This window comes from Leptosomus discolor, unplaced genomic scaffold (genome assembly GCF_034619465.1).
Source record: "Leptosomus discolor isolate bLepDis1 unplaced genomic scaffold, bLepDis1.hap2 HAP2_SCAFFOLD_71, whole genome shotgun sequence".
NCBI classification, from domain to species: Eukaryota; Metazoa; Chordata; class Aves; order Leptosomiformes; family Leptosomidae; genus Leptosomus; species Leptosomus discolor.
In genome coordinates this window covers 226,878-254,775 of record NW_028237910.1, presented here as the reverse complement: position 1 = coordinate 254,775, position 27,898 = coordinate 226,878, and the positions used below count along the sequence as shown (strand labels likewise).

At 50.4% G+C, this 27,898-nt stretch overlaps 1 protein-coding gene across 1 annotated transcript in view; it reads right to left on the bottom strand.

Moving 5' to 3' along the window:
* Nucleotides 1–3,581: 3,581 nt before the first annotated feature.
* Nucleotides 3,582–27,898, bottom strand: part of LOC147412381 (acrosin-like) — a 52,974-nt gene continuing 28,657 nt past the window's right edge. Inside the window, exon 6 of the mRNA XM_086481424.1 lies at nucleotides 3,582–3,685. Coding sequence (XP_086337550.1) covers nucleotides 3,582–3,685 — 104 coding nt within the window. The remainder of the gene's footprint in view (nucleotides 3,686–27,898) is intronic.

The window sequence follows — 27,898 nt, the reverse complement described above, 5'->3', positions numbered from 1 at the left end:
GGGAGAGTCCCATTTGGCTGGCGTGTTTCTCTTGCTGAGGATGGATTTGGACCCCTGGTCTTCTGCAAGCTAAGTTGCAGGACAGGTGCTGGAGGTAGGGGGCGGTGGGGTAGGGGGGAGATAAGTTTGGGAATTTCGCTGAGGGGATTTTAAAGTTAACATAGGGGAGAGGGCTGTCCAGGAACACGTCTCCTTGGGCAGGGAAAGGAGTGGGTTACATTTTGGCACCAGATGAGCATGGGCAGGGCAGTTCCAGCTTGTTTCTGTGGTGTTATGTAGTTTGTCTAGTCCATTCACTGTGTCTAGGAAATTTCTCAGGTCTCAATGTCCTCATTCCGCTTTGCACTTGAAGAGCAAGCCAGATGTCTCGGGCGTCATCCCTGTGGTCTCAAATGCCTGTACTGGTTGACATAGTGCTAGTTGGGCATTTCTTTCTTTGCGTGAGGAGTTTCAAGCATGGATCTGTCTTGCATCTCGGACGTTTCCAGGCCGTCCTCATTTGTGGCGTGGCTCTGGGCTGTACCGGCAGCTCTGCTTGCTAGCTGTCCGTTTCTGCGGACTGAGACCTCTTCCCTGCATCCTTGCATTCTTAGGTCTTGAAGACAGGCTTCTTGCGCATCAGTCATCTCTGTTTTGACCGTAACTTCTCGGAATGGGCCATTAGGTTCCTGCCTTTTTTTTTCTGGGGCTGCCATAGAAACTCCTCACCTTGCGTTACGGCTCTGTAGGTCGTCTTGCCCGACTACGCAACTCATTTGGGAGTCATCCTTCTTGCCGATAGCTTTCTCTCATCTTTCTGTCACCTCATTTGTAGAGTTCTGTGTAGCATTGGTCTCCCTTTGTCTGTGTGTGTGTGGCTTGGAGCTGCTCTGCCCGGGGCTGTAGAGTCAGGGGTAGGTGGTATAGTGATAAGTGTCTCTGGTTAACATTTTGATATCCATAAACTGTTTAGGCAACAGTTGTACAGTCATCTTGGGTTGAGTAGCCGGTGGCAGGCTGGGCGGCCAGTCATTTCGGGAGTGTTCTACAGAGGATGGGAGCCTTCTGGGAGGGGTTGTTTAGTGGGAGCGAAGCAGATTGCATCTCAAAGGTGATAAGACTTGTGTGTGTGCCTCTAAGCTGGGTCTGTTGTTTTGAATGGCAGGCTGCCCTTGGCCTCTAGGTGGTACTCTGAAGCAGAGATGAGAGCTCTGGAATTGGGAAGCTCTTGATTGGCACCTGGGTAAGCTGTGTAACAAATTTTTTTTGGATGCAGAGGGACAAGTAGCTCTCTGAAGAGCAACAGAGGTGGTGAGCAGAGCCCTGTCAGAAGGTGAGTCGGTGCAGGGTGTTGGAGGGAAGTTGTGACCGGTGGCTATGTGGCTACATTATGGTTTTCTTTTTTCTAATTTGAACATGCACAGCAATGTGCAAAGCGGGATGCTGGTGCCGGTGCTGACTCTGGCAAGGTGAGCTGTGGCTAGTGGGTGAAGTAGCAGTTACTTTTCAGTTTTCATATTGTCGGTGAAGTTTTAGGCGTCCCTTGTTGTTTGTGTTTTACAGGTGGTACCTGAGCCTCAATGTGGCCACTCAAAATGACGGAGACCGGACCAGGGAGGAGGCGAGGTAAAGGAGCAGTAGCTAGGAGTTGCTGTGGACAAGCGTCTATTTCGGGCAGTAGCTCTGAACACATTTTTTGCCTTGTTTTTCACAGGTGCCACACATGGGCTCGGAAGGACGAAGCTGCATGCCAATGAACTGTCCGAGAAGCTGAGGCTGTGTGCTGGGTCAGCATCCAAGAGCCAAATATTACATGGCAACTTGGTTAAGCGCTTATCTTTGTTTTTTCAGGCACTGTGTGGGCCGCCTCTGGACTCGGCCAAGCATTAGAGTTGAGCTGGCTATTAGCGAGGAGGATCATGGGACTGGTGATGTCTCGTAAGCACAACAGTAATTTTCTTTCCTAGTATCCCAGGTGCCATAAGTGATGATGGCTACAGTGTCCAGCTTTGGAACAGGTGAGGAGCAGTTGAGGAGTGGAATGACACGGTGCTTTTTGGCGGTGTGTGTGTTGTGGGAAAGGTTGTTCGTGACTGCTGTGATGCTATCTGCCAGGACTGGGTTTTTTTGTTTTGTTTGGATTTTGCAGATGATAAAGAAGAAATGGATACCAGGGGAGTGTCCCATTGATCTGATGTGTTTCCTTTGAGAATGGATTTGGACCCTGGCCCTTTGAATGCTAAGTTATGGGACAGGTCCTGGGGTTGGTGGGGGTGGCTTGTGGGGCGATAAGGTTAGGATTTTGGGGGAGGGAATTTTAGAGTTAGTATAGGGGAGAGGGCTGTCCAGGAGCAGTTGCTTTTGGACAGTTAAAGGGAGCTGGGTTACTTTTCAACACAAGTGTTGTGTGCTGGGCAAGGTAGTTCCAGCCTGTCTCTGTGTTCTTGTGTGGTTTGTCTAGTCAATCTTCTGTGTCCTGGATGTTTTTTGGTTTCGAGGTTCTCATTGCTCTTTGTGCTCAAGGAGCAAGATGGGCATCTCGGGTGCCATCCTGGGCATCTCGAATGCCCAGCCTCATCGGCATAGGGTCAGTCAGATGCTTCTTTTCTTGCATAACAAGCGTGAGACGTGGATCGGTCTCCTATCTCTTGAGTTTCTGGGCATTCCTCATTTGTAGGTCTCAAAGTCAGGATTCTCGTGCATCGGTCTTCTGTTTTGACCATAACTTCATGTAACGGACCGCTACATTCGACTCTATTCTGTGATGACTGCGAAGAATTTCCTCCCTTGAGGCTCCATAGGGCTTTTCTGCCTGCAGCATCTTCCTCACTCGAGTCACATCTGATTGTGGTCTTATTGTGCCTCATGATCGTGTTTCTCATGGTGTTGGTGTGTATTGTTGGACTTCATGTCAGGGTTGGATCTGCCTTGCCTGGGAGTGTAGCGATATTAAAGGCAGGGTAGCATAACTCTATTGTCGTGTGATAACTTGATCCGCCCGGATTATTTTGGTGAAGACCGTACAGTCCATCTCCAGGCAAGTAGCTGTAGACAGCTGCCACAGTGACTTGCAGAGTTTTGCGGGTGCGTCTCAGGTTGGAGTCTCACCTTCTGGGAGCAGCAGTTTGTGGCAGTCAGCACACGTGGGGCTCAATTAGTGGTTTTAATGCTGTAGTTAGAAGGCACATGCAAAAATAAGATAGGCCTTGGGTCTCATCGAGGTACCGGTCAGCATGCAGGTAACTGTTTTAAAGGGTTTGTTTGGGTCGCTTTTTCAGATGTGGAGCGACGAACCCCACGCCAAAGGGCGAGAGAAGAGGAAAGTCGAGCGCCGGACAAAGGTGGGCAGGTGTCTGATATCAGAGATGCGACGTGACTGTCAGTGGTTCTGACTAGATTACGCTGATTTGTTTTTATTTTCTAGGTGCGGATCAAAATGTCAAGTGAGAGATCCACGCTAGAGCAAATTCTGGCAACGTGCGCGATGACCACTGTGCTATGGTAGCAGTTTGATATGTCATATTATTGATGTAGCCAGAATAATACCCCGTTGTTTGAGTTTGACAGGGGGCAGGCAGACTAAAGAATCTGACTCTGGCCGGTCAAGCGACCAAGACGGAGGGAAAGAGCCTCAAGCGAGCCAAGGCTTTGGGCGGTATCTTAGTGTACGCTTTCCTCTGTTTCTTTGGCAGGTGCCGCATTCCTTCTGGGGTGGGAGAAGTCGCATGACGAAGAGCGCGTTGAGAAAAGGCAAGAGACTCGATAAGCGGCATAGTTAAGCTTGAATCGCTGAGGATCACGTGGTGACTCTGTTAAGCATTTGTCTTGGGCTTTGCGGGTGCCCCGTGGGCTCTCCTCAAAGGGCCGAGGGTTTGAGGCGAGTCGGTGGATGAGAGAGGAGCGGCAGGCTAGGAACTGCAGAGCGGATGGTAACTTCTGAGTGTAACAGGTGATATATTTCATCAGTTTTCTGGTTTCCGTGGGAGATGCTGGACATGATATCTGATTTCTTGGGCGCAGCACTTAGAAGGTGGGTGTCATTGGGTAGAGATGAATGCGGTGTGGCATGTCTGTGACGGGTGGCGTTCTGTCTTGCAAGCGATGAAGAACCTGGTGAATGCAGGAGCATCCCACTTGGATCGTGTGCTTCTGATGAGGAGGGATTCTGGACCCTGCCCTCTGAAAGGTAAGTCAAGGGGCAAAAAGCGGTGGGTGGCTGGGGCTAGCAGGGCATTTAAATTTGGAGTTGTGGACAAGGCTGTTAGGGGTGGCTTAAGTCTGAGAGCGGTTAGAGGGCCCGGGGTCTGTTACACAGGATGCGAACGTGTGTGGAGCAGGGCCGTTCCAGCCCGTGTCCGTGGCTTAGCGTCATTTGTCATCTGCATTCCATCTCTTAGACGATGCCTTCCACAGGTCTCTGTTTCGCCCCCTGGGCTCTCTACGCTTGGTACGTGTGTCAGTAGGGTTTCAGGTGATTTGCCGCTTCGCTATCAAGCCCCTTGAGCATTTATTTTCATCGGAGCCAAAAGCATGCCTGACATTGTGAATGTTCCTGGAGGGTCGCCCTTGTAGAGGCAATGTGGGCGGGTACGATCTGCTCTTGAAAAATCCACTTCCATAAAGCTGCCCTACAGCTTTTCATCCTGGTGCCCTTATGGGCTTAAGTCTTAAAGCCCAGCTTCTCACATGTCCATTGTTCTGGTTTTGTATTGTATTGCTCTGTATCTGTACTGATGGTCACCTAATACGGTATTGCACTGTAGCGTTCTGTTTTTGTAGGACACTGTATGGCATGGCGTTGTATTCATCTTGCATTGCAGCACCATGCTTGTGTGGACTGAGATTGCGTCGCACCGTATGGCTCCCTATTGTGCTGTGTCTTGCGTCGTGCTCTACGGCTCTGTATTGCACCACGCCTTGACTTTGGTCTAAGACTGCATTGCACTGTACGGCGCTCTGTCGTACCATAGGGCTGTGTCACACCTGCTATTGCGTGTCACTGTATGGCTCCACATTGTGCTGGGTCTTGACTGTGATCTAAGACTGCATCACACCATACGGATCTGTGTCATGCTGGGTCTTGACTGTGATCTAAGATTGTGTTGCACCGTACGGCTGCGTATTTCATCACACTCTGGCTCCATATTGCACAGGGTCTTGCATCACACTCTATGGCTCTGTGTCGCGCCATACAGCTCCTTATGGCACTGGGTCTTGTATCACACACTATGGCTATGTGTCACGCCAGGTCTTGACTGTGACATAAGACTGCATCACGCCGTACGGCTCCGTGTCGCACGGGGTTCTTGTGCCACACTGTACGGCTTTGTATTGCACGGGGTCTCAACTGTGGTCTAAGACTGCGTCGCACTTTTCGGTTCCATGTTGTGCCGGGTCTTGCATTGCACCGTACGGCTTTGTGTTGCACTGGGTCTTGACTGTTGTCTAAGACTGTGTCACACCGTATGGTTCTGTGTCGTGCTGGGTCTTGTGTCGCACCATACAGCTTTGTGTTGCGCTGGGTCTTGACTGTGATCTAAGACTGCATTGCACCGTACGGTGCCGGGTCTCTTTTTTTTCTTTTGCCCTGTCTGTGTGGGTTTTTTTTTCCCCCAGTCCCTATCACTGTGTGGCACTGTTAATTGTAAATGTTTGGACTGCGGAGGGCCTCGGGCTGGGGTTTTCAAAGGCAGGGCGATTTTGGAGGCCAGCGGGAACCCTGTTCCTGAGGAGAGCCGCAGACCTGTGGTGGCAAGCAGTGGGCGAATGGCAGAGCGGAGAGGGAGGGGTGGTTTATAGGGTAGGTGAAGTGAGCGTTGTGCATGTGTCTGGCTTTGGTTGTGTGGTAGTATGTAAGCGTTGTTAACATGTTGTAGCTGAAGTCAAGGTATTTTTCTTTTCTAGGCCTTGTATAAAAAAAGCAACAAACCACAACCCCAAAACAAACACACCACCCAAACCCAAGATATTCTAATAAGAAAAAAAAACCCAGTCAGGGGATATTTTTTTTCCACTTGCTTTTTTTTTTTTAACCTAATTGGGTCCTAATTGGTCTGCACAGAGATAACTGCCAAAGTTTGGATGGTGGAAGGCAGCAGGGTACTTGGTGGGCTTTTGAGAAGCCCGGAAAAGACCCAGCACTCTCAGCAATTTAGTAGGGAGCTCAGTGTGCTTTGGGATAGTCTGGCAGAAGCCATAGTGCGCTTGGGAATGGAGCAAGGGTGACGGCGGGGTTAAGGAAAGACCAATGGATGCTGTGGCGCTCTTGGTAAGTCAACAGGGAGCTCATTCTGCTCTGGGGTGGGTGCTCCACTGGTGCTGCTGGTGGTGGCAGCTCCGCAGCTGGCTGGATGTGCGGGCATTGGGCTTTAGTCACAGAGAGAACCAGAGTAGTCTGTTCCAGGTAAGAGCTGTAAGAAAGGCCCAGGTTCAGCATCACATACACTGGACAGGGGGGAAATGGGGGGAAAACAGAGATAAAAAGGAGAAGGGAGGGGGACCGGGGCCAACGGAGGCAAAGATGGGGAAACTAGGGAGAACTGGGGCAAATGAGGAGAAAGAAATGGAGAGTAGCAGTGATTATACCCTTTGCTGGTGTTTTAATTATTTCTTAGTTTTCCTTAGTGCTGATGTTATTCACATTTTCTTTCTACTTGTTGTTGGTTTGCTGTCCCTATTTAATATTTTTTTCATTTCCCTAGTAACCATATCTTTTATTTTTTTATGCCTACTTTTATTATTTCCTTTCTTTCCTTAGTGCTCTTTCATTTACTTTTTTTTAATCCATTTTTGTTCTCCATCACTGTGTTTAATTTTTTTTGTCTTATTTCCTTTTAAAACTGTGTCTCCTTAGATCCCATTTGCTGTCTTAATTTTGACACATTTTAAAATTATTTTGTGCGTTCCTCTACGCCCTGACTATTTAGATATTCTTTCTACCTTGGCATTTTCTTTTGCTGTGGCTCTTTGTTCTTTCCTCTCTTGTTATTTTGACTATTGTTCCATTCTTTCCTGTCTTAGTCTCTTGGCTTTAAAAATTTTGTTTCTGTGTCTGCTTTTATCTAGTTTGCTGGTGGTGTTTTTAAGTTTGTTTTTTTTTTTTTTGTCCTCTACCTAGTCACTTTTTTTTTCCCTCTCCTTTGACCCAGCTCTCTACCCTTCTTTTTAATAGTTTCCAGTTTCTTGAGTACCCGGTCACTTTTTGAATTTACTTTTGATGTGTGTCTCTTTTTTTCAGCCTTTATTTTTTAGGTTTGCTTGTCTTGCCTCATGTGGCTTCTGTGCTTAATTTTGTCCCAGCTAACACGTTTGTTTGTTATTTCCTTCCCATGAGTCCTGCAGCCTGTGCTTCTTTTATGATTTTTTTTTTCCCCCACAACTCTATTAATTTAGATTGCTGTCTCTGTTTTTGAATTTTTTTCCTCTCAATCTCTTGGCTTTAAAAAGCGTTTCTACACCTGTACAGGTAATTTAGTTTGCCGTCTCTTATTTTCAGTTGTCTGATGACCATACTGTAGCTTTTTGCATTTTCAGATTTCCTTCTCTGTCTCCTTTTGTTAAGCTGACTATCCCTGAGTTTTAATCCTTTCTTGTCTGTCACATGCCCCGTCACATTTGACTCTTTTGTCCCTTATTCAGTTTGCGCTCCCTATTTCTTTTTCCATTTTCCTTGCTCTCTGGCTATTTAAATTTTCTTTTAATGTCTCCATTTATCTAGTTCCCTTTCCCTTGATTTAGTTTTTTCCTGTCCTGTACCATGTTGCTTTAAAAATTTTATTTCTGTTATCATTTACTGAATTTCCTGTCCTAGAAACTTTAGCCCATGGCTTTTTATGTTCCACTTTGAATCTCCCCCTAACAAGTTTTTGAATTTGCTACCTTGTGGGCGCAGTGCCAATACTACGGAAGATTGATTGAGACTAAAATAGAAGCGGGAAGCTAATGTTCAACATATAAGAATAAACATGATAAAAGACCAGGTGTTCCAAACAAGCCCCATGGCAAAATGAATGTTGAGCATACAAAAAAGCCAGGCTGGAAACCGCCTGGGAGGATGCGTGAGAGAGGACGTAACCACAAACAGTCACGAGCGCAGGCGCGCCAGGGAAGAATGTTAAAACATCCCTCTTGGCTTTTTAGTTCAGGAATGAGCTCGCTCTGTATAATTGCTTGAAAGAGAGAAGCAAGAGAGCTTCCTTTGCTATGCCGCACATCCGTGCCGATTAAAGAATATACCTAGAAAAAGTCTACGAAGTCTGCATCTCCTTCATACCTGCAGCTAGGTGCCCTGTGTGAGGAAAACCTCCAGGCGAGTTTGCTTTTTATAGTTCTACTAAGGTTTTTGTGGCTACCTTCCTTAAATAGGAGCACCTGCACCCGTTGAACAGGAAAACTACACGATCATTGTAATGGGACAGATGGCTTCGCAAGAGCTAAATTACACTAAAAAGCACCGCAACAGGTATTGCGTGCTGCTGGTTACCGTGTAACTAAAACCCATCTAATGTGATTGCTGCTGTTGGTAAAAGAACATCGTAATTGGTTCCCAGTAGATGGCGCACTTGATAGCGCTATGTGGGAGCGAGTAAAGGAATGCTTACAGACACCTAAAGGGCTAGGTTTTGAGATTCCTGATGCTGTTCTTGTGACACGGCAGTTTTTATACTCCATGTTGGAGCAGCTCAAACCTTTAGAGGCTATTGTTAGAAAAAGGGGGAAAAAAAAAAAAAGAAAAAAGATAGAAACGGGAGCCAAAGGGCCAAAATATATATGATCGAGCTAAAGCTGTCCCAAATAATTCTGAGACTGAAGCCCCTTTTGACCCTGGGCTGCTTAGTGCAGAGGGGGAACCAGATTTATACCCTCTATTACCATTACCTCCTCAGCTATTAGAGACACTGCCCCCCCCACCCCCCTGCTGTAATTTTCACCACCACCGCTGTTACGTTCTATATTGTCTACAGCACCTGCTAATCCCTTTCTGAAGGAGTTAGCCGAGATCGAGTCGGCAGCGCAGAAATGTAAAGAAGCAGCTATAAAACGGGCTAATTTTACTTTTGCCTTCCCTGTTAAAAAGAAATAAAACCGGTTCCCAACTAATGAGGGTTTGCCTCACCAGGTTTCTAAAGAGCTTTAAAAAAAAAAACTATTACAGAAAATGGATTACAAAATGTGTTCACCGTAGCATTAATAGAGGCAGTGTGGGTGGCATATGTAATGACACCACATGATTGGAAAATGTTAACGAAAACAACATTATTTTCGGCACGCCGTGAGGTTTGGCAATTAGAATATTACGACTTAGTAACAGAGCAGGCGATGGATAATTTGGGTGCAGGAATACCAATTCATCAGGGTCTGCGTACAGGCACAGGACAAACCCCAACGCCAAACCGCAACGCATTTGCATCTTCTGACCCCAACGCCAATCGCCAACGCCAAACACCAACGCGTTTGCATCTTCTGATCCCAAACCCGAAACCCAACGCGTTTGCATCTTTAGACCCCAATGCCAAACCCCAACGTGTTTGCGTCTTCTTACCCCAAAGCCAAACCGCACCGCCAAACCCTAACGTATTTCCGTCTTCTGACCCCAAGGCCAAACCCCAGCGCCACCCCCTAGCGCCAAACTCCAACGTGTTTGCATCTTCTGATCCTAAAGCCAAACCCCAACGCGTTTCCATCTTCTGACCCCAATGCCAAACCCCAATGCCAAACCCCAATGCCAAACCCCAATGCCAAACCCCAAAACCAAACCCCAACGAAAAACCCCAGTGAGAAACCCCAACGACAAACCCGAACGCGTTTGCATCTTCTGAACCCAACGCCAAACCCCAACGCGTTTGCGTCGTCTGACCCCAACGCCAAAACCCAGCATCGAACCCAAGCGCCAAACAACACCAAACGCAAACGTCAAACCCCAACGCCAAAAGCCAACGTGTTTGCGTCTTCTGACCGCAACGCCAAACCCCAACACCAAATCCCAACGCGTTTGAGTCTTCTGACCCCAACGCCAAACCGCAACGCCAAACCACAATGCGTTTGCGTCTTCTGACCACAACGCCAAAGCCCAACGCCAAACCCCAAAGCATTTACGTATTCTGACCCCAAAGCCAAACCACAACGCCAAACCCAAACGCCAAACCCCAACGCCAAACCACAAAGCGTTTGCGGCTTCTGACCCAAATTCCAAACCCCAACGCCAAATCCCAACGCCAATCGCCAACGCCAAACACCAACGCATTTGCATCTTCTGATCCCAACCCCAAAACCCAATGCGTTTGCGTCTTTAGACCCCAACGCCAAACCCTAACGTGTTTGCGTCTTCTGACACCAATGCCAAACCCCAGCGCCAAACCCCAGCGCCAAACTCCAACACCAAACCCCAAAGCCAAACCCCAACGCCAAACCCCAACGCGTTTGCATCTTCTGAACCCAACGCCAAAACGCAACTCCAAACCCCAGCGCCAAACCCCAACGCGTTTCCGTCTACTGACCCCAAAGCCAAACACCAACGCCAAACCCCCAAAACAAACCCCAATGCCAAATCCCAACGCTAAACCCTAGCGCCAAACCCCAGGGTCAAAACCCAGCGCCAAACCCCAACGCGAAACCCCAACGCGTTTGCGTCTTCTGAATCCAACGCCAAACCCCAATGCGTTTGCGTCGTCTGACCCAAACGCCAAACCCCAGCACCAAACCCCAGCGCCAAACAACAACACCAAACCCAAATGCCAAACCCCAACGCCAAATCCGAACGCCAATCGGCAACGCCAAACACCAACGCGTTTGCGTCATCTGACCCCAACGACAAAACCCAATGCCAAACAGCAGCGCCAAACCCCAACGCATTTGCGTCTTATGACTCCAACGCCAAACCCCAACGCCAAACCAAAATGCGTTTGCGTCTTCTGAACACAATGCCAAAGCCCAACGCCAAACCCCAAAGCGTTTATGTATTCTGACCCCAAAGGCAAACCACAACACCAAACCCAAACGCAAAGCCCCAACGCCAAACCCCAACGTGTTTGCATCGTCTGACCCCAACGCTAAACCCCAATGCCAAACACCAGCGCCAAACCGCAATGCCAAACCCCAACGCCAAACTCGAACGCGTTTGCGTCTTCTGACCCCAACGCCAAACCGCAGCGCCAAACCCCAGCGCCAAACCCCAGGGCCAAACCGCAATGCCAAACCCCAACGCCAAACCCCAACGCGTTTCCGTCTTCTGACCCGAACACCAAACCCCAACGCCAAAACCCAACGCGTTTGCGTCTTCTGAACCCAACGCCAAACCCCAACACCAAATGACAACGCGTTTGCGTCTTCTGACCCAACGCCAAACCCCAACACCAAACCACAATGCGTTTACGTATTCTGACCCCAAAGCCAAATCACAACGCCAAACCAAAACGCAAAGCCCCAATGCCAAACTCCCACGCATTTGCGTCTTCTGACCCCAACGCCAAACCCCAACGCCAAACTCCGAAGTGTTTGCGTCTTCTGACCCCAGCGCCAAACCCCAGCACCAAACCCCAACGCCAAACCCCAACGCTTTTGCGTCTTCTGAATCCAACGCCAAACCCCAACGCGTTTGCGTCGTCCGACCCCAACGCCAAACCCCAGCGCTAAACAACAACACCAAACCCAAACACCAAACCCCAACGCGTTTGCATCTTATGACCCGAACGCCAAACCCCAACGCCAAACCCCAACGCCAAACCCCAAAGCGTTTACGTATTCTGACTCCAAAGCCAAATCACAACGCCAAACCCAAACGCAAAGCACCAACGCCAAACCCCAACGCATTTGCGTCTTCTGACCACAACGCCTAACCCCAACGTATTTGCGTCTTCTGATCCCAACGATAAACCCCAACGCCAAACCCCAGCGCCAAACCCCAGCGCCAAACCCCAACGCCAAAGCCAAACGACAAACACCAACGTGTTTGCGTCTTCTGAACACAACGCCAAACCCCAATGCGTTTCCGTCTTCTGACACCAACGACAAAACCCAACGCCAAACCCCAGTGCCAAACCCCATCGCCAAACCCCAACGCCAAACACAAACTACAAACCCCAACACGTTTGCGTCTTCTGACCCTAACGCCAAACCCCAACGCCAAACCCCAACGCCAAACCCCAACGCATTTGCGTCTTCTGACCCCAAATACAAACGCCAACGCGTTTGCGTCTTCTGCCACCAACACCAAACCCCAACGCCAAATCCCAACGCGTTTGCGTCTTCTGTCCCCATCGCCAAACCCCAACGCGTTTCCGTCTTCTGACACCAACGACAAAACCCAACGCCAAACCCCAAAGCGTTTGCGTCTTCTGACCCCAACACCAAACCCTAATGCCAAACCCCAAAACCAAACCCCAACGCCAAACCCCAACGCCAAACCCCAACGCGTTTCCGTCTTCTGACCCGAACACCAAACCCCAACGCCAAAACCCAACGCGTTTGCGTCTTCTGACCCAACGCCAAACCCCAACACCAAACCACAATGCGTTTACGTATTCTGACCCCAAAGCCAAATCACAACGCCAAACCAAAACGCAAAGCCCCAATGCCAAACTCCCACGCATTTGCGTCTTCTGACCCCAACGCCAAACCCCAACGCCAAACTCCGAAGTGTTTGCGTCTTCTGACCCCAGCGCCAAACCCCAGCACCAAACCCCAACGCCAAACCCCAACGCTTTTGCGTCTTCTGAATCCAACGCCAAACCCCAACGCGTTTGCGTCGTCCGACCCCAACGCCAAACCCCAGCGCTAAACAACAACACCAAACCCAAACACCAAACCCCAACGCGTTTGCATCTTATGACCCGAACGCCAAACCCCAACGCCAAACCCCAACGCCAAACCCCAAAGCGTTTACGTATTCTGACTCCAAAGCCAAATCACAACGCCAAACCCAAACGCAAAGCACCAACGCCAAACCCCAACGCATTTGCGTCTTCTGACCACAACGCCTAACCCCAACGTATTTGCGTCTTCTGATCCCAACGATAAACCCCAACGCCAAACCCCAGCGCCAAACCCCAGCGCCAAACCCCAACGCCAAAGCCAAACGACAAACACCAACGTGTTTGCGTCTTCTGAACACAACGCCAAACCCCAATGCGTTTCCGTCTTCTGACACCAACGACAAAACCCAACGCCAAACCCCAGTGCCAAACCCCATCGCCAAACCCCAACGCCAAACACAAACTACAAACCCCAACACGTTTGCGTCTTCTGACCCTAACGCCAAACCCCAACGCCAAACCCCAACGCCAAACCCCAACGCATTTGCGTCTTCTGACCCCAAATACAAACGCCAACGCGTTTGCGTCTTCTGCCACCAACACCAAACCCCAACGCCAAATCCCAACGCGTTTGCGTCTTCTGTCCCCATCGCCAAACCCCAACGCGTTTCCGTCTTCTGACACCAACGACAAAACCCAACGCCAAACCCCAAAGCGTTTGCGTCTTCTGACCCCAACACCAAACCCTAATGCCAAACCCCAAAACCAAACCCCAACGCCAAACCCCAACGCCAAACCCCAGCGCCAAACCCCAGCGTCAAAAACCAGCGCCAAACCCCAACGCCAAACCCCAACGACAAACCGCAGCGAGAAACCCCAACGCGCTTGCGTCTTCTGAACCCAACGCTAAACCCCAACGCGTTTTCGTCTACTGACCCCAACGCCAGACCCCAACGCCAGACCCCAACGTGTTTGCGTCTTCTGACCCCCAACGCCGGAAACCAACGCCAGACCCCAACGCGTTTGGGTCTTCTGACCCCAATGACTGACTCCAACGCGTTTGCGTCTTGTGTCCCCAACACCAGACCCCAACGCCACAACCCAACGCGTTTGCGTTTTCTGACCCCAACGCCAGACCCCAACGCGTTTGCGTCTCTGACCCCAACGCCAGACCCCAACAAGTTTGCGTCTTCTGACCCAAACGCCAGACCCCAATGCCAGACTCCAACGCCAGGCCCTAACGCCAGTCCCCAACGCGTTTGCGTCTTCTGAACCCAACGCCAGACCCCAACGCCAAACCACAACACGTTTGCGTCTTTTGACCGAAACGCAAGACCCCAAGGGGTTTGCTTCTTCTGACCTCAATGCCAGACCCCAACGCCAGACCCCAACGCAAGACCCCAACGCAAGACCCCAACGCCAGACCGCAAAGCGTTTGCGCGTTCTGACCCCAACACCAGACCCCAACGCGAGACCCCAACGCCAGACCATAAGGCTAGACCCCAACGCGAGACGCCAACGCGTTTGCATCTTCTGACAACAACGCCATACCCCAACGCCAGACCCCAACACCAGACACCAATACGTTTGCGATGTCTGACCCCAATGCCAGAACCGAACGCATTTGCGTCTTCTGACCCCAACGCCAGATCCCAACGCCAGAGTCGAACGCCAGACCCCAAAGCCAGACCCCAAAGCGTTTGCGTCTTCAGACCCCAACGCCAGACCCCAATGACAGAAAGCAACGCATTTGCGTCTTCTGATCCCAACGCCAGATACCAACGCTAGAGTCTAACAGCAGACCCGAACGCCAGACTCCAACGTGTTTGCGCGTTCTGATCCCAACGCCAGACCCCAACGCGTTTTCGACTTCTGACCCCAACGCCGGACCCCAACACGTTTGCGTCTTGCATCTGCCGTTGGGATCAGAAGATGTCAACGCGTTGGGGTCCGGCGTTGGGGTCTGGCGTTGGGGTATGGCGATGGGGTCTGGTGTTGGGGTCAGAACGCGCAAACGCATTGGGGTCTGGCGTTGGGGTCTGCTGTTTGGGTCTGGCGTTGCGGTCTGGTGTTGGGGTCAGGAGACGCAAACGCGTTGGGGTTTGGCGTTGGGGTCTGGCGTTGGGGTCTGGCATTGAGGTCTGAAGGCGCAAATGCGTTGGGGTCTGGCGTTGGGGTCTGGCGTTGGGGTCTGGCGCTGGCATCTAGCGTTGGGGTCAGAAGACGCAAAGGCGTTGGGGTCTGGCTTTGGGGTCAGAAGACGCAAACGCGTTGGGTTCTGGCGCTGGGGTCTGAAGGAGCAAACGCGTTGGGGTCTGGCGTTGGTGTCTGGCGTTGGGGTCAGAAGACAACAACGCGTTGGGGTCAGAAGATGCAAACGCATTGGGGTCTGGCGTTGGGGTCAGAAGACGCAAACGCGTTGGGGTCTGGCGTTGGGATCTGAAGACGCAAACGTGTTTGTGTCTGTCGTTGGTGTCAGAAGATGCAAACGCGTTTGGGTCTGGCGTTGGGGTCAGAAGTTGCAAACGCGTTGGGGTCTGGTGTTGGGGTCTTGCGTTGGGGTCTTGCGTTGTGGTCTGGCGTTGGGGTCAGAAGACGCAAACGTGTTGCTGTCTATCATTGGGGTCTGGCGTTGGGGTCTGGCGTTGGGGCCTTGCGTATTGGTCAGAAGATGCAAACACGTTGGGGACAGGCGTTAGAGCCTGGCGTTGGATTCTGGCGTTGGGGCCTGGTGTTTCGGTCAGAAAAACCAAACGCGTTGGGGTCTGGCATTGTGTCAGAAGACGCAAACGCTTTGGGGTCAGGCATTGGGTTCTGGCATTGAGGTCTTGCGTTGGGGTCTGGCATTGGGGTCTAGCGTTGGGGTCAGAAGACGAAAAAGCATTGGGGTCTGGCATTGGGGTCAGAAGACGCAAACGTGTTGATGTCTGGCATTGGGGTCAGAAGACACAAACGCGTTGGGGTCTGGCATTGGGATCAGAAGACGCAAACGCGTTGGGATCTGGCGTTGGTGTGAGAAGACGCAATCGCGTTGGGGTCTGGCATTGGGGTCTGACGTTGGGGTCAGAAGACGCAAATGCGTTGGGGTCTGGCCTTGCGGTATGAAGATGCAAACGCGTTGGGGTCAGAAGATGCAAACACGTTGGGGTCTGACATTGGGGTGGGAAGACGCAAACGCTTTGGGGTGTGTTGTTGGGGTCTGGCATTGGGGTCAGAAGATGCAAACGTGTTGGGGTCTGGCGTTGGGGTCTGAAGGAGCAAACACGTTTGGGTCTGGCTGTGGGGTCTGGCGTTTGGGTCTGGCGTTGGGGTCAGAAGACGCAAATTCGTTGGGGTCTGGCGTTGGGGTCAGAAGATGCAAAAGCTTTGGGGTCTGGCGTTGGGGTCAGAAAATGCAAGCGAGTTGGGGTCTGGCCTTGGGGTCCGAAGACGCAAACGCATTGGGGTCCGGCCTTCGTGTCAGAAGATGCAAACACGTTGGTATCTGGCGTTGGGGTCTGGCACTGGGGTCAGAAAACACAAACGCGTTGGGGTCAGAAGACGCAAACGCGTTGGTGTTTGGCGTTGGAGTTTAACGTTGCGGTCAAAATACACAAATGCGTTGGGGTTTGGCACTGGGGTTTCCATTGGGGTTTGAAATCGTTGGTGTTTGCGTTGGGGTTTGGCGTTGAGGTCAGAAGACGCAAACGTGTTGGGGTTTGGCGTAGGGGTTTGTCGTTGGAGCCAGAAGACGCAAACGCGTTGGGGTTTGGCGTTGGGGTTTGGCCTTGGGGTCAGAAGAGGCAAACGCGTTCGGGTTTGGCGTTGGGGTCAGATGACGCAAACGCGTTGGCGTTTGGCGTTGGGGTTTGGCCTTGGGGTTTGGCGTTGGGGTTTAACGTTGCGGTCAAAATACACAAATGCGTTGGGGTTTGGCGTTGGGGTCAGAAGACGCAATCGCTTTCAGGTTGGTGTTGTTGTTTGGCGTTGGCTTCAGAAGAGGCAAACGCGTTGGGGTTTGGCATTGGGGTTTGTCGTTGGGGTCAGAAGACGCAAACGCGTTGGGGTTTGTCATTGGGGTCAGAAGACGCAAACGCGTTGGGTTTGGCGTTGAGGTCAGAAGACGCAAACACGTTGCGGTTTGGCGTTGGGGTTTTTGTGTTGGGGTCAGAAGACGCAAACGTGTTGGGTTTTGACGTTGGAGTTTGGCGTTGGGGTCAGAAGAGGCAAACACGTTCGGGTTTGGCGTTAGGGTCAGAAGACGCAAACACGTTGGCGTCTGGCGTTGGGGTTTGGCGTTGGGGTCAGAAGATACAAACGCGTTGGTGTTTGGCGTTCTGGTTTGGCGTTGGGGTTTGGCTTTGGGGATTAGCTTTGATGTCAGAAGACGCAAACGCGTTGGGGTTTGTCGTTGGGGTCAGAAGACGCAAACGCATTGGGGTTTGGTGTTGGGGTTTGACGTTGGGGTCAGAAGACGCAAACGCGTTGGGTTTGGCGTTGGGGTCAGGTGTTGGTGTCAGAAGGCGCAAACGCGTTGGTGTTTGGCTTTGGGGTTTGGCGTTGGGGTCAGGTGTTGGTGTCAGAAGGCGCAAACGCATTGGGGTTTTGCATTGGGGTTTGGCGTTGGGGTCAGAAGTCGCAAACGCGTTTGTGTTTGGTGTTGCGGTTTGGTGTTGGGTTCAGAATACGCGAACGCGTTGGGGTTTGGCGTTGGGGTTTGGCGTTGGATTCATAAGAAGCCAACGCATTGGGGTTTGGCGTTGGGGTCAGAAGATGCAAACGCGTTGGGTTTTGGCGTTGGGGTTTGGCGTTGGGGTCAGAAGGCGCAAACGCGTTGGGGTTTGGCTTTGGGGTTTGGCGTTGGGGTTTGGCATTGGGGTTTGGCATTGGGGTCAGAAGTCGCAAACGCGTTGGGGTTTGGCGTTGGGGTTTGGCGTTGCGTTTTGGCGTTCGTTGGTGTTTGACGTTGGGGTCAGAAGACGCAAACGCATTGGAGTTTGGCTTTGGGGTCAGAAGAAGCAAACGCGTTGTGGTTTGGCGTTGGGGTTTGGCGTTGGAGTCAGAGGACGCAAACGCGTTGGGTTTGGGTCTGGTGTCAGAAGACGCAAACGCGTTGGCGTTTGGCGTTGCGGTTTGGCCTTGGGGTTTGGCGTTGGGGTTTGGCATTGGGGTCAGAAGTCGCAAACGTGTTGGGTTTGGCATTGGGGTCAGGTGTTGGTGTCAGAAGGAGCAAACGCGTTGGTGTTTGGCTTTGGGGTTTGGCGTTGGGGTTTAGCGTTGGGGTCAGAAGAGGCAAACGCGTTCGGGTTTGGCGTTGGGGTTTGGCGTTGGGGTCAGAAGTCGCAAACGCGTTGGGGTTTGGCATTGGGGTTTGGCGTTGGGTTTTGGCATTCATTAGTTTTTGGCGTTGGGGTTTGGCGTTAGGGTCAGAAGACGCAAATGCTTTGGGCTTTGGCATCGGGTTCAGAAGACGCAAACGCGTTGGGGTATGGCGTTGGGGTTTGGCGTTGGATTCATAAGACGCCAACGCGTTGGGTTTTGGCGTTGGGGTTTGGCGTTGGATTTTGGCGTTTGTTGGTGTTTGGCATTGGGGTTTTGCATTGGGGTCAGAAGACGCAAACCCTTTGGGGTTTGGCATTGTGGTCAGAAGACGCAAACACATTGGGGTTTGGTGTTGGGGTTTGACGTTGGGGTCAGAAGACGCAAACACTTTCGTGTTTGGCGTTGGGATTTGGCGTTTGTCTTTGGCATTGGGGTTTAACTTTAGGGTTTGGCGTTGGTGTTTGGCGTTGGGGTCAGAAGACGCAAACGCGTTGGATTTGGCTTTGGGGTCAGGTTTTGGTGTCAGAAGGCGCAAACGCGTTGGGGTTTGGCGTTGGGGTTTGGTGTTGGGGTCAGAAGACGCAAAGGCGTTGGGGTTTGGCGTTTTGGTCAGAAGACGCAAACGCATTGGTGTTTGGCATTGGGGTTTGCCGTTGGGGTCAGAAGATGCAAACGCGTTGGGGTTTTGCATTGGGGTTTGGTGTTGGGGTCAGGAGTCGCAAACGCGTTGGGGTTTTGTGTTGGAGTTTGGCGTTGGGTTTTGGCGTTCATTGGTGTTTGGCGTTGCGGTTTGGCGTTGGGGTCAGAAGACGCAAACACGTTGTGGTTTGACTTTGAGGTTTGGCGTTGTGGTTTGGCGTTTTTGTCAGAAGACGCAAACGCATTGGGGTTTGGCGTTGGGGTTTGGCATTGGGGTCAGAAGACGCAAACACGTTGGCGTTTGGCGTTGCAGTTTGGCCTTGGGGTTTGGCGTTGGGGTTTGGCATTGGGGTCAGAAGACGCAAACACGTTGGCGTTCGGCGTTGCGGTTTGGCCTTGGGGTTTGGCGTTGGGTTTTGGCGTTGGGGTCAGAAGTCGCAAATGCGTTGGGGTCTGGCCTTGGGGTCAGAAGATGCAAACGCGTTGGGGTCTGGCCTTGGGGTCAGAAGACGCCAATTTGTTGGGGTTTGGCGTTGGGGTCTGGCGTTGGGGTCTGGCATTGGGGTCAGAAGATGCAAACGCGTTGGGGTTTGGCATTGGGGTTTCGCGTTGTGTTCAGAAGACGCAAACGCGTTGTTGTATGGCGTTGGCGTCTTGCGTTGCAGTAAGAAGACGCAAACGCGTTGGGGTCTGGCGTTGGGGTTTGGCGTTGGGGTCAGAACACCAAGCGCTTTGGGGTTTGAGATGGGGTCAGAATACGCTAACGCATTGGGGTCTGGCGTTTGTTTTTTGCGTTGGGTTTTGGCGTTGGGGTTTGGCGTTGGGGTTTGGCATTGGGGTCAGAATACACAAACGCTTTGGGGTTTGGCGTTGGGGTCAGAAGACGCAAATGCGTTGAGGTCTGCTGTTGGGGTCAGAAGACGCAAACGCGTTGGGGTCTGACTTTCGGGGTGGCGCTCGCAACATATGACGCAAACGCATTGAGTTCTGGCGTTGGGGTCAGAAGACACAAATGCGTTGGGGTCTGGAGTTGAGGTCTGGCGTTGGGGTCAGAAGACACAAATGCGTTGGGGACTGGAGTTGAGGTCTGGCGTTGGGGTCTGGCGTTGGGGTCAGAAGACGCAAACGCGTTGGGTCTGGTGTTGGATTCTGGCATTGTGGTCTGGCGTTAGGGTCAGAAGTTGCAAACGTGTTGGGGTTTGGCGTTGGGGTGAGAAGTTGCAAATGCGTTGTCATCTGGCTTTGGTTTCAGAAGACGCAAACGCGTTGGGGTCTGGCATTGGGGTCTGGCGTTGGGGTCAGAACACGCAAACGCGTTGGGGTCTGGCATTGGGGTCAGAACACGCAAACGCGTTGGGATCTGGCGTTGGGGTCTCACGTTGGGTTCTGGCATTGGGGTCTGTCGTTGGGGTCAGAAGATGCAAACGTGTTGGTGTCTGGTGTTGGGGTCTGGCGTTGGGGTCAGAAGACGGAAACGCTTTGGTGTCTGGCGTTGGGGTCAGAAGACGCAAACGCATTTGGTTCTGAGTTGGGTTCAGAAGACGCCAATGCGTTGGGGTCTGGTGTTGGGGTCTGGCATTGGGGTCTGGCGTTCAGGTCAGAAGACGCAAACGCGTTGGGGCCTGGCCTTGGGGTCAGAAGACGCAAACGCTTTGGGGTCTGGCGTTGGGGTCAGAAGACACAAAAGCCATGGTGTCTGGCGTTGGGGTGTGGCATTGAGGTCTGGCATTGAGGTCTGGCCCTTGGGTCTGGTGGTGGGGTCTGGCATTAGGGTCAGAAGACGCAAACGCATTGGGGACTGGTATCGGGGTCTGGTGTTGGAGTCTGACTTTGGGGTCTGGCGTTGGGGTCTGGCGTTGCGGTCAGAAGACGCAAACGCGTTGGGTTTGGCATTGGGGTTTGGCGTTGGGGTTTGGCTTTGGGGTTTGGCGTTGTCATTTGGCGTTAAGGTCAGAAGACGCAAACGTGTTGGTGTTTGGCGTTGGGTTTTGGCGTTGGGGTCTGGCGTTGGTGTTTGGCGTTCGGGTTTGGCATTGGGGTCAGAAGACCCAAACACCAGAACCCAAAGCCAGACTCCAATGCCAGACCCCATCGCGAGACCCCAACGCATTTGCGTCTTCTGAACCCAACGCCGCACCCCAACGCCAGAGTCCAACGCCAGACCCCAACGTCAGACCCCAAAGCGTTTTGGTCTTTTGACCCCAACGCCAGACCCTAAAGTGTTTGCGTCTTCAGACCTCAAAGCCAGACCCCAACATGTTTGCGTCTTCTGACCCCAACACCAGACCCCAATGCGTTTGCGTCTTCTGACCCCAACGCCAAACCCCAACGCCATACCCAAACGCGTTTTCTTCTTCTGACTTGAACGCCAAACGGTAACGAGTTTGCTTCTTCTGGACCCAACGCCAAACCCCAACACCAAACCCCAACGCGTTTGCTTTTTCTGACCCCAACGCCAAATCCCAACGCATTTGCTTCTTCTGACCCCAACGCCAAACCCCAATGCATTTGCTTCTTCTGACCCCAACGCCAAACCCCAAGGCCAAACCCCAACTTGTTTGCTTCTTCTGACCCCAACACTAAACCGCAACGCCAAATCCCAATGCCAAAACCCAACGCGTTTCCTTCTTCTGACCATAACACCAGACCCGAACGCCAAACCCCAACGCCAAAACGCGAATGCGTTTGCTTTTTCTGACCCCAACGCCAAACCACAACGTGTTTGCTTCTTCTGACCCCAACGCCAAACCCCAACGCCAAACCCCAACGCGTTTGCTTCTTCTGATCACGACGCCAAACCCCAATGGCAAAACCCAATGCCAAAACCCAGCGACAAACACCAACGGAAAACCCCAACGCATTTACTTCTTCTGACCTCAACACCAAAGCCCAATGCATTTGCTTCTTCTGACCATGGCATTCCTTGGAAACTAGAATTTCTGGAGCGTTCCATTGCATTCTATGGGAACTCGAAGTTCAAGAGGGTTCCATTGCATTCCATGGCAACTAGAAGTTCCAGAGCGTTTCTATGCATTCGATGGCCTCTGGTAGTTCCAGATGTTTTATTTGGCATTCCATTGCAACTGGAAGTAGCGGAGCATTCCATTGCATTCCATGGCAACTAGTAGTCCCAGAGCGTTTCTATGGCATTCAATGGCAACTAGAATTTCTGCAACATCCCATGGCATTCCATGGCAACTCTAATTGCGATGTGTTTCCATGACATTCCATTAGAATTAGAAGTTCTCGAACGTTCCTTTCCATTCCATGGCAATCAGGAGTTCCAAAGCATTACATGGCATTCCATGGCACCTAGAATTTTGAGAGGGTTTCTGTGGCATTCATCGGCAACTATTTTTTCCGATGTGTTTCCATGGCATTCCATGACAAGTAGAAGTTCAGCAGCTTTCCATGGCATTTCATGGCAACTAGAAGTTCCGGAATGTTCCATTGCATTCCATGGCAACTAGGAGTTCCAGTGCGTTTCTATCACATACCATAGCAACTAGAAGTTTCATAATGTTCCTTTGAATTCCATGGCAACTAAAATTTCCAGACCGTTCCATACCATTCAATGGCAAGTAGTAGTTCCAAAGGTTTTTATGGTATTAGGTTGCAACTAGAAGTTTCACAGACTTTCTATTGCATTCCATGGCAACTAGAAGTTCCAGTGTCTTCCATAGCGTTGCGTGGCAACTTGTAGTTCCAGAGCGTTTCTGTGGCATTCCATTGCTACTATGATTTGTGATGTGTTTCCATGACATTCCACGGCAAGTAGGAGTTCCAGAGTGTTCCATTGCATTCCATGGCAACTAGTAGTTCCAGAGCGTTTCTATGGCATTCCATTGCAACTGGTAATTCCAGGGGGTTTATTTGGCATTCGATGGCAACTATTATTTGCGATGTTTTTCCATGAAATTCCATAGCACCTAGGATTTCCAATGCGTTTCTATCAAATACCATGGCAACTAGAAATTCCAGAGTGTTCCATACCAATCAAGAGCAAGTAGTAATTCCAGAGTTTATTATGGCATTAGGAGGCCAATATAAGTTCCAGAGACTTTCTATGGCATTCCATGGCAAGTAGAAGTTCCAGTGTCTTCCATAGCGTTCCGTGGCAATTAGTAGTTCCAGAGCGTTTCTATGGCATTCCACGGCAACTGTTATTTGCAATGTGTTTCCATGGCATTCCATGGGAACTAGTAGACCCAGAGCATTTCTATGGCATTCCATGGCAACTAGAAGTTCTGCAGCGTTCCATGGCATTTCATGGCAACTAGAAGTTACACAGCGTTCCATTGCATTCCATGGCAACTAGTAGTTCTGGACGTTTTAGATGGCATTCCATGGCTACTAGAAATTCCATGGTTTCCGTGGCAATTAGAAGTTCCTGTGTGTTCCATAGCATTCCATGGTAACGAGAAGTTCTGGAGCGTTCCATTGCATTCCATGGCAACTAGAAATTCCAGAACGTTCCACACTAATCAAGGGCAAGTAGAAGTTCCAGAGCTTTTTATGGTATTAGGTGGCAACTAGAAGTTCCAAAGCGTTTCTATGGTATTCCATAGCTACTAGTAATTACAGAGCGTTTCTATGGCATTACATAGCAACTATTATTTGCGATGTGCTTCCATGACATTCCATGGCAACTGGAAGATCCGCAGAGTTCCGTGACATTCCGTGCCAACTAGTATTTCTAGAGCATTTCTATGGCATTTTGATGGCAATGAGGAGTTCCGCAGCGTTCCATGTCATTCCATGGCAACTAGAAGTTCCAGAGCGTTACATAGCCTTCCATGGAAACTAGTAGTTACAGAGCATTTCTATTGCACTCCATGGCAACTACAAGTTCTAGAGCACTCCATGTCATTCCACGGAAACTAGTAGTTCTGGACAGTTTATATGGCATTCCATGGCTACTAGAAATTCCAGAGGGTTCCGAGGCAAGTAGAAGTTCCAATGTGTTCCATAGCATTCCATGGCACCTAGTAGTTCCAGAGCGTTCCATGGTATTATATGGCAATTAGAATTTCTGGAGCGTTCCATTGCATTCCATGGCACCTAGTAGTTCCAGAGCGTTCCATGGTATTATATGGCAATTAGAATTTCTGGAGCGTTCCATTGCATTCCATGGCAAATATTAGTTCCTGAGCATTTCTATGGTATTCCATGGCAAGTAGAAGTTCCAGTGTCTTCCATAGCGTTCTGTGGCAATTAGTAGTTCCAGAGCGTTTCTATGGCATTCCATGGCAACTAGAAGTTCTGCAGCGTTCCATGCCATTTCATGGCAACTAGACGTTCCGGAGCATTCCATTGCATTCCATGGCAACTTGTAGTACCAGAGCATTTCTATGTCATTCCATGGGAACTAGGAGTTCCAGTGCATTTCTATCGCATACTGTGGTGGTTTGGCCCTGGCCACATGCCAGGTATCCACCAAAGCCACTCTATCACTCTCACCCCCTCAGCTGGACAGGGGAGACAAAGTATAACAACGGGCACTTGGGTCAGATAAAGACAGTTTAATGAAGCAAAAGCCGCATGCGGAAGCAAAAGCAAAACAAAAGATCTTATTCTCTACTTCCCATCAGCAGGCGATGTCCAGCCACTTCCTGGGAAGTAGGGCTCCGGTACGTGTAGCGGTTGCTCTGGACGACAAACGCGAAACAAATGTCCCCCCCTTCTTCCTCTTTTCCCCAGCTTATATTGCTGAGCAGACGTCATGTGGTATGGAATATCCCTTTGCACAATCTGAGTCAGCTGTCCTGGCTATATACCCTCCAAGTTTTTACCCACCCCTAGCCTACTGGGGAAATGGTGGGGAAGCAGCCTTGGTGCTGTGTGAGCCCGGCTCAGCACTAGTCAAAACACTGGTGTATTATCAAGCTACCACTGCACAGCACGGTGAGGGGTGCTTCTCAGGCAGACCCATTACACATACCATGGCAACTAGAAGTTCAGGAGCGTTCCATTGCATTCCATGGCACCTAGAAGTTCCATAGCGTTCCATGGCAACTTGTAGTTCCAGAGCGTTTCTATGGCATTCCATGGCAACTAGAATTTCTGCAGCATGCCATGGCATTCCATGGCAACTAGTAGTTCCAGGGAGTTTCTATGGCATTCCATGGCAACTCTTATTTGCAATGTGTTTCCATGACATTCCATTAGAATTAGAAGTTCTGGATCATTCCATTGTATTCCATGGTAAGTAGAATTTCAAAAGCATTACATGGCATTACATGGCAAGTAGAATTTTGAGAGGATTTCTGTGGCATTCATCGGCAACTATTATTTGTGATGTGTTTCCATAGCCATTCCATGGCAACTAGTAGTTCCAGAGCCTTTCTATGGCATTCCATGGTAACTAGGAGTTCCGGAGCGTTCCGCAGCATTCCATGGCAACTAGTAATTAAGGGGCGTTTCAATGGCATTCCATGACAACTAGAAGTTCCAGAGCGTTCCATGGCATTCCATGGCAACTAGTATTTTCAGAGGGCTTATTTGGCATTCAATAGGTACTAGAATTTGCAGAGTGTTCCATGGCATTCCATGGCAACTAGTATATCTAGAGCGTTTCTGTGGCATTCCATGGGAACTAATAGTTTCAGAGGGTTTATTTGGCATTCCATGGCAACTAAAAGTTCAAGAGCGTTCCATTCCATTCCATATCAACCAGTAGTGCCAAAGCGTTTCTATGGCACTACCTGGAAACTAGTAGTTCCAAAGTGTTTTTATGGCATTCCGTGGCAACTAGGACTTCCAGAGCGTTCCATGGCATTCCATGACAACTAGTAGTTCCAGAGCGTTTCTATGGCATTCCATGGCAACTAGAAGTTCCAGATCGATCCACGGCATTCCAAGGCAACTAGAAGTTCCGGAGTGTTCCATGCCATTCCATGGCAACTAGTACTTACAGAGCGTTTCTATGGCATTCCTGGCAAATAGAATTTCCAGAGTGTTTCTACGTCATTCCATTTCAACTATGAGTTCTGGAGGGTTCCATGGTATTTTGTGGCAACTAGAATTTTGAGAGCCTTTCTATGGCGTTTAACAGCAAGTATTTTTTGCGATGTGTTTCCATGACATTCCATAGCATCTAGAAGTTCTGAAGCGTTCCATGGCATTCCATGGCAACTAGAAGTTCCAGAGCGTTTTATAGAATTCCATGGCAACTAGTTGTTCCAGAGCCTTTATTTGGTATTCCATGGCAATTAGAAGTTTTATAGCATTCGATAGCATTCCATGGCAACTGGTAGTTCCAGAGCGTTTCTATGGCAGTTCATGGCAACTAATATTTTCAGAGGGTTTATTTGTCATTCCATGTGTCTTGGTTTGAAAAGACAGGTGTCTGTGGAGGAAGGCAGGAGCCTCCCTTGAAATGGAGAGTGCAACCCCCTTCCCTCCAAACTATTATAATTTTGAAATTAACGGGCCTTCAGGCAAAGATATGGGGAACAGGAATAACAGTTCTTTACTAATATACATATATATATAACACCAGGCAGGGAAAAACAAACAACCCACTGGTTTACACTGACAGAGTCAGAAATACAACCTGACACCCTGTTAGGGTGGCAGTAGCAGTCCGATAAGATGCTGGCTGCAGTCCTCCTGAAGTGATGGGTGTAGTTCTGTGGAAGCAGCAATCAGGTAAAAGAGTCTGGTCTTCCTCCGAAGGTCCAGTGGTCGGCAGGTAGCTCTCGTCCTCTGGAACTCCAGTGGGGGGAAAAGCTCCTCTGGGAATCCAGTGGAAGAAAGGCTGCTAGGGTGTTCAAAATCTCCGTTTTTATTTGGCATGGACTGCTTGGCTCCTTCCCCCCCCCCCCCCCCCCCTCCCCGGGCGGAGCATCTCACAATGGGATGGGGAGTCGTGAGGCAGTTCCTTGATGGGCCATTAACAGGAGATAGCCCAGGAGCGAGTTACCGATGGGTCAGGCGATAAGGCATTGTTGTGCCCATTGACAGGAGATAGTCCAGAGGGGGGAGGCAGGGAGCACCGCCCCACCTGGTCTCAACAGCTCCTGAAGATGGTAATAGAATTTTTTTTTTTTTTTTTTTCTGGCACATTTTACACTGTAACCCAGGACATAATCCACCCCTTATTCTATTACCATCTACACCATACCCAACCCAATGCCCCCTTACAGATACATATATACATATATACACAATGAAACCTTACACAGAGTTCTCACTTAAAATTAGGTCTCCTTGTGGTACACAACGGGTTTCCCCATTTTTCTGCATTACCCACCAAGTGTAACCAGGTCCTTGAGCAAAAACAACCCCACGGAGGGGTGTGCCTTTGCCTGATGTGGGATTAATCCAAACAGTCTTTCCTAACATACCTCTCGTGTGTACCACAGGGACTTTATCTCCGTCCACTGTGTGCAAGGGTCCAGACTGGGCGGGACCAGCTCGATTGATGGACCCTCGGGTATTGACCATCCAGGTGGCCTTTGCTAAGTTCAGTTCCCAATTTTTGAAAGTCCCCCCTCCAAGTGCTTTTAGGGTAGTCTTAAGTAGCCCATTGCACCGTTCAACTTTCCCGGCAGCTGGTGCATGATAAGGGATATGATATATCCATTCGATTCCATGTTCTCTGGCCCAAGTGCTTATGAGGCTGTTCTTGAAATGTGTCCCGTTGTCTGACTCGATTCTCTCAGGGGTGCCATGTCTCCAAAGAACTTGCTTTTCCAGGCCCAAGATGGTGTTCCGGGCAGTAGCATGAGGCACAGGGTAGGTCTCCAGCCACCCAGTGGTTGCTTCCACCATGGTCAGCACGTAGCGCTTGCCTTGACGGGTTTGGGGAAGAGTGATGTAGTCAATTTGCCAGGCTTCCCCATACCTGTACTTCGACCATCGTCCACCGTACCACAGAGGCTTCACCCGCTTGGCCTGCTTGATTGCAGCGCAGGTCTCACAGTCTTGGATAACCTGGGAGATACTGTTCATGGTTAGATCCACCCCTCGGTCCCGTGCCCATTTATAAGTGGCCTCTCTGCCTTGATGGCCTGAGGCATCATGGGCCCATCGAGCTAAGAACAACTCTCCTTTATGTTGCCAATCTAAGTCTATCTGGGACACCTCTATTTTTGCAGCCTGATCTACCTGTTCATTGTTACGATGTTCTTCGTTAGCCCGACTCCTGGGGACATGAGCATCTACATGACGGACCCTCACAGGTAGCTTCTTTACCCGGGTGGCAATATCTTTCCACTCATCAGCAG